A 6819-nucleotide genomic window follows, 5' to 3' on the forward strand; every position below is an offset into this window, starting at 1 on the left:
CAAGTGGACCTATAAATACCCCTTCCCCTACCTTAGAACAGTCATGCACTACATTACAAACTATTCTTGAGCTCTTTCTCTCTCTCATACTCCTTTGATAGAAACACCAAAAGCCTCAGATCTCCCTCCTCCTTCCACCCAAACTCGAATCCCTCGGGGGAAAAGATAGAGGAGGTCTTGATCTATACTTCCACCGAGCCAAATCATGTCTCCCCTTGTATTCATCAAGATACATGCTCTCTAGGGTTTCATGGAAACCCTAGGAGGACAAACGGGTTCGGAAGCATCCGAGCTGTGGATGTACTCCTGACAAGATTGTGAAGGTTTGGAGGCTGCCTCAAAGTCTAGCACAAGTGAAAAGAGCTATTCCTTCGTGGGATAGGCTCAAGAGAAGAAGGTGAGCCTTCGTGGCGCTGGGGAATCCTTCGTGGGACCCCCCACCTCTCCAAACGTGACGTACCTTCTTGCAAAGGAAGGGAACACGGGAATAAACCTTCGTCTCCGCGTGCTATCGGTTATCTCTAACCAAACTCTTTGCTTGTGATATATCTGCCTGTGAGAGCCTTCGTGCTCGAGTTAGTTGTATCATCATATAGGGTGCCTCACCTAGTTTGCATTAGGCTCACCTTTATATTCCGCAAAGCCTAATCTTGCAAAGAAAAAATTAAAATCTGTAGAAACCTATTCACCCCCTTCTAGGTTTACCATCTCTAAACTTTCAATAGCCTTCTCGGCATCATGAGTAATACATATAATTATATCGTCAGTGTATTGTAAATTGCAAAACCTTGAGTAAAACAATCGGGAACTAGACCAAATAGAAGACCATTTCTCTGAGCATGCAACACCATTTGAGTTAAAACTTCTCCCACCATATTGAAAAATAACTGAGATAGAGGATCCCCTTGTCGTACCCCTTTTGCACTTTGAATATAAGGCCCAATCGCATCGTTAATTTTCACCGATAATGTTTCATTATGAAGAACTTGAAGGACCCAATTACAACATAACTCAGAGAAACCCCTAATCTATGGCAATCAAGAAGGAAATTCCAATTCACTTTGTCATGCGCCTTTTTGAAATCTAATTTAAGAATGCTTGTTTTTTCACATGTGTGATAAATAATTTCATGTAAAGACATAATGTGCCATCCATGATGTTTCTTTTGTTAACGAAAGCATTTTGTTGAACACTAAACAACATAGAAGCATAAGGTTCTAGGCGAATGCATAAGGTTTTAGTTATACATTTGTACAAGCACCTTAATAGGCAAATTGCACGGAAATGTTGGATCTTATCTGCACCATCTATTTTTGGGAGAAAGGTAATAATACCATAATTAAGTATTTGAACATCTAGCTGGCCCATATGAAATTTATCAAACATATGCATAATATCAGGCATAATAATGTCTCAACACTTCTGATAAACCCTATAGGCATACTTTCAAGTCCATGTGCCTTATTAGGTTTCATGGAAAACAAGGCATTTCTTACTTCTTCAATAGTAAAAGGTCTTGTTATATTACTATTATGTACATTAGTCAAAATTTCATGAGCTTGCCATGGAAAACTGGAAAAAGATTTCCTGGAGCAGGGCCAAACAAATGTTTCTAGAATTCAGTAGCATGATCTGTAGGATTGCCAACGCCCTCAATAACAATTCCCTCATGTTGTAAATGGTGCACAATATGTTTCATTCTTTTTTGCATTTGCAATTCTATGAAAAATGGTAGTATTGGAATAAAGTTCCTCACCAGCATACATATCTAAAAGAATATAATGAATATCAACATACATATCTAAAAGAATAGTATGGCTATGTTAGCATATGACGCCATGATAGCACAAGTCACGCTCCATACGCTCATACATAAACACCATGTTTTCTTATCACTAGTATTAACATTTTAGGAGCAACAACATAGATAAAATAAAGTCATGGTAGCACCCTCCATCTTTATCAAGATGAGGTGCCAGGATAAAATTAGCATGGCATTTTTTTCCTGGGTTGGATCACATCCTTTTTTAGGAAGTACTTGCACATTTCATTAATAGTACTAAAGTTTAAAAACATACATCTGAAGACTTCTAGATAGATCGGAAGAAAACATGTGTTTTTAGGAGACTTTGTAGTGAACACAACGAAGAGACAAAAAAGATGCATCGAAAGGAAAGGAGAGCTATGTGAATTTTATCTTTCTTCGTCATCGGTGTCGAGGCAACACCATCACCGTCAGTAGCTTTGTGAGTCGGTGGAGAGGCATGCGATGCAGAAAAGCCACTGATGTCGTGGTATCTCAACCATGGATCATCCTTGTGTTGATTATAAGATCACATATCCATCAGCGCCGACCAAGTAAATGGAGAGCAGTGCTCACTAGAAGTGTTGCCATCGGACCACCTACTGCTAGCTCCTCGACCACCGCCTCACCCGTGGACCGTCGTTGTCACCCAAGACAATGCCCATCATATCTCAGGCTCACTCAATGCATCAGGGTCCACTCTTCTTTGAGAAATTTATCATTGGTGCGTCGGGAATCTGGAAAGAGAGAAACAATCTTATTTTTAGGGATATTAGACCATCTAGAGCATCTTGGAGAGAAAGAGTTTACTCCGACTTACTTTTGCTTAGGTTCAGGGCACCTCAAAACCTGGTAAATCACATTTTTAGTCGTATAGACACATTGTAATTTTTATTTTCATGTCCGTCATTGTAAAGGGTGTTTACACCAAACTATGTAAATATTTGTGGTAATGAATGAAATACCACAGTAGGAGCCTCTCCTACTGTGTCTTTGTAAAAAAAATCCCATCAGCCACCAATTTAACTCATGTACAATATCTCCTAACTCCATGGTGATGTAATAGGAACCACCAGCACAATAGGGACAAAGGTGGAGAACAAAAATCTCGGAGGGTCGTTGTTACCTCACCGACGACCCCAAGAAAGCCTAACAACACCGTCCATGATGAACGATAGGACACCACACTGCCAGGTCCCTCAGGCGAGTCGAGTTGCGGCTGGATATGATGAAAACTTATTCCATAGAGACCATAGCCACCACCAAAATAACGTCACATGCTAGATGACCAAACCCTAACCTATCTACACACCACAAACGTGACACTGGGGTACCATCCCATCCCACCGTGGAGGAAATAGGAACCCTTGGTCTCGCCGGCGGAGAGCGGTTTGAGAACGGTCCTCTTCCCTTTCACCTGCCTCAAGAGAAAACATAGAAGCGGACCCAAAAACTAAATTCTTTTACTACCTCTATCTATAAAAGTATGACGCAAGTTGATCTAAATATGAATGTATCTATACACTTATACATCCGAATTTAGACAAATCTTCCACATACTTTTACAGACGGAGGGAGTAGAAAGGATCACATTTTTGTTGGAAGCTCAAAGTGGAAACCGACACGGCCCTCAGTCCGGCACTCCTATCCATTTGGCCCATCTCTTCAGAGTGGGCCCATTCCCCCGTTGCCCACGGTTTCGCATCAGAACCCGCAGCAGTTTCTTTCTTCTCCTCCAGTCCCACTTCCACCATGGCTGCCTCTGCCTCTCCCGAGAACTCCACCGTCGCCCCCTCCTCCTCCCTCCCTCCCCAATGGTAGGTGCCAGCAGCTCGAGCCACGACTGACCGCGCGGGGCCTCGATCCAGCGCAAGGCGCGCGGAACTCCCGGGCGCGAGGTTCCAGCTGCAAGGTTGGAGCGGCGGAGATCCGGCCGCCGGACGACCCTCGAATCCGCTGGTTACCGTCGTGTCCAGAGATAATTCGAGGTTCGATTACATTCCCTGCCCGTTCTTCTTCTTCGCCCTTGTAATTCTCATCCAAGTAGTAGTGTTTTGTACGGAACAACTGTGCGATTCAAGCTGATGCAACCCTGCTGTCTATCTATAGCAGGTTCAATTCGCTGGTGCGTGCTGTGTTACGGTCTCGTGGATCTGTGTTTCGGTGATCTCCGTGCCAAGGCTCTGCCGCGGGAAAGGAGGCTGCTTTGGGCCCGAGGTCTTTGTGGGGGTGGAATCCCCATAGGGGCGACCAGTTCAAGAGAGCGCCTGTTCATGATTCAGGCAATGGCGTCGCATTTGCAGTCGCAGGCTGGAGGCGGCGGCTACGCTGGCCCGTCGGGCAGGCAGCCGCAGGGCCTGGCCAGGCAAGGGTCCTTGTACAGCCTTACCCTCGACGAGGTGCAGAACCAGCTGACTGAGCCCTTGCTCAGTATGAACCTTGATGAGCTGCTCAAGAGCGTGTTTCCTGATGGCGTGGACCCCGATGGTGCTGTCGCCGGCCAGTCCGAGCCGCCCTCGGGCCTGCATCGCCAGGGGAGCATCACGATGCCTCCGGAGCTCAGCAAGAAGACCGTCGATGAGGTGTGGAAGGGCATCCTGGATTCGCCGAAGAAAAAAAGCGGCGACGAGGGTGGCTGGCGCAGGCGGGAGAGGCAGCTTACGCTTGGGGAGATGACACTCGAGGATTTCCTGCTGAAAGCTGGGGTCGTCACGGAAGGGTGTTTGAAGGATTCAAGTGACTTCCCACCCAACATGGATGCAGCTGGGAGCAGTGTAATCGCGGCTGGTGCGCCCAGTTCGAGCTCGACACCACAGGCACAGTGGTTACAGCAGTACCAGCAGCAAGCTTTGGAGCCTCCACATCCAAGCATGGCAGGTTCTTTCATGGCAACTCAGTTGGCCCCTCAGCCACTGGCTGTCGCTACAGGAGCTATCTTGGAATCGATTTACTCGGATGGCCAGATCACTTCACCCATGCTCAGTGCACTTTCAGATCCCCAAACACCTGGGCGCAAACGTGGTGCCTCCTCAGGGGGTGTACCTGATAAGGTTGTAGAAAGAAGGCAGAAGAGAATGATAAAAAACAGGGAATCGGCTGCGCGGTCAAGAGCGAGGAAGCAGGTCTACTTCTATTGTCCTGCCTACTTCTGATCTCCTATGTATTGAGTTTTGTTTTGCTATATTTCTGATTGCAACATCAAAGCGTAATGAAAAATTATCCTCGGATATATTGATTTCGGTATATCTCTTGCATAGTTTAGCCTAAGACTGCAACCATATTATTAGGTTCTATGGCACTGTAGTGGTGTGTTGTTCTTCTACGTCATTCTAATGCATTAATAACCAAATGCATTCTGCTTGGCAGGCTTACACTAATGAGCTTGAAAACAAGGTATCTCATCTTGAAGAGGAGAACGAGAGGCTAAAGAGGCAGAAGGTACCTTATTTCCTATTATCATAATACTGTTACCTTCCCCCTTCTTTTGGGGGAGGATATTTAAAACTAGGTTATTCCACTATGCATTGCAGTGAACTGTAGGTACTTTTAACACTGTTCTTGTTCAGATAGTCAAACTAATTTTTGTTTCAAGAAAGAAGAGTCTCAAAGCTACTTTTCTTGGTTACTGATCTGATCTAACTAAGTTTTGGGATTTAAATAAAGATTATGCCAAGTTTTCTTTTGAAAGGCGAAACATACCAGGTCATGCTATAATGTATGTAAGTATATGCAAGTTTGAGCCCACAAAATTTGGCTAGATTGTGTTAGCGTGAACATAATAATTTTTGGAAACATGATCAGCTGTATATTCGAGATTCAGAGGGAACTCTTATGGAGTTCTTCAGAATGTTATTCAGCCCTGATTTACTGACTTGTCTCACTGCATTAACTTGGCCGCTAGGTTTCAATGTTTTAAAATGTTAATTATCATCAGTTCACCAGCATTTTAATGTTTGACAGGGTGTTCTATATGTTGCATACATCTCAACATATGGATTAAAATTACTAGAGATCAATGCATTAGTGTGATTAAAATCTTATAACCCAAAACATATAACTGTTAGAAACCAATACATTAGTTATTAGTACTCGTTAAATCGTAATTACGTGTCAAGTCACAGGACACCTATGCTTGTGTTTCTTTATTTTGTTCATTTGATCCTTCAAATGGTGATGCTCATTTATCTATTGAACATATCATATTATTACTTGGAGATGATGCTGATTATGTTAATTATATGTAGCAAATGTTCATAAACATATCCCTCCATGTAAATTTGTTCTTTGATGCCATGATCTTACAGTCCTAGATGAAATTATGATGCTCCATACCTTGTGGCTATGCATAATTCTTAGCCTTACACTTCTTTGCAGTCCACTAGCTTACGGTGTAGTGGTGTTCATGTATGTCTGATGTCTCTAATGATACTTACTGTTTTTATTTTTCAAAATTTTTCAGGAGCTGGACATGCTAATGATCTCCGCGCCACCCCCCGAACCGAAGTATCGGCTCCGAAGAACAAGTTCCTCCCCCGTTTGACAGCGACGGCGATGATGATGTTCATAGTAATTTTTGTAGATTACACCGCATATATATTCCCCGTGCTCGTGGTAGAAACAGCTGGTATGGTAGCTCGAGGTTCTAGCTTGTCGCAGCCCGATGGTTCACAATTTGTAGGTCAGTAGCAGCCCTAGGCCCCTAGCATGTCCTAGATGATCTCTTCCGAGGCTTTGTCAGTTTGTAAATCTGCCAGGCACATGTTCAATTTTATATCGGAGCTTCTTCCTTCTACATGATAAGTCTCTTGTTCATCATGATCATGTATGTTGCCATGGCCATAGAAAGTGTCTTTTGCTTTCTGTTTCTGCCAGAGTGGCACTGGGTATAACTTGATGAACAGCTCTGTTTCATCAAACATATTTTGGCTGAGAAATTGACAGCCAATTCCCACAGAGGTCGTGATCGTATCTAACTATCTACGTGTGTGGCCGTTGCATCCTATCTGTGTGAAGGC

The 6819-nt window shown here is 43.9% G+C and overlaps 1 protein-coding gene across 2 annotated transcripts; it reads left to right on the top strand.

Moving 5' to 3' along the window:
- The first annotated feature begins 3533 nt into the window (after window positions 1–3533).
- Window positions 3534–6596, top strand: LOC124650517 (ABSCISIC ACID-INSENSITIVE 5-like protein 2). Of its 2 annotated transcripts, none has more exons than XM_047190026.1 (4): window positions 3534–3792; window positions 3914–4926; window positions 5171–5242; window positions 6264–6596. In XM_047190026.1, the coding sequence occupies exons 2-4, from the start codon at window positions 4078–4080 to the stop codon at window positions 6342–6344; spliced, it is 1002 nt and encodes a 333-aa protein (XP_047045982.1). In that variant the 5' UTR covers window positions 3534–3792; window positions 3914–4077; the 3' UTR covers window positions 6345–6596. The 2 variants fall into 2 exon arrangements, with proteins under 2 accessions (XP_047045982.1, XP_047045983.1); XM_047190027.1 differs by having other exon boundaries at window positions 3917–4926.
- Window positions 6597–6819: the final 223 nt, after the last annotated feature.

The sequence above is a fragment of the Lolium rigidum genome, chromosome 4 (genome assembly GCF_022539505.1).
Source record: "Lolium rigidum isolate FL_2022 chromosome 4, APGP_CSIRO_Lrig_0.1, whole genome shotgun sequence".
Taxonomy (NCBI): domain Eukaryota; kingdom Viridiplantae; phylum Streptophyta; class Magnoliopsida; order Poales; family Poaceae; genus Lolium; species Lolium rigidum.

Coding starts and splice junctions, on each gene's coding strand:
- LOC124650517 (XM_047190026.1), top strand. CDS start 4,078: ATGATTCAGGCAATGGCGTCGCATTTGCAGTCGCAGGCTGGAGGCGGC. Junction 4,927..5,170: donor GGTCAAGAGCGAGGAAGCAG/GTCTACTTCTAT, acceptor TCTGCTTGGCAG/GCTTACACTAATGAGCTTGA. Junction 5,243..6,263: donor AGAGGCTAAAGAGGCAGAAG/GTACCTTATTTC, acceptor AAAATTTTTCAG/GAGCTGGACATGCTAATGAT.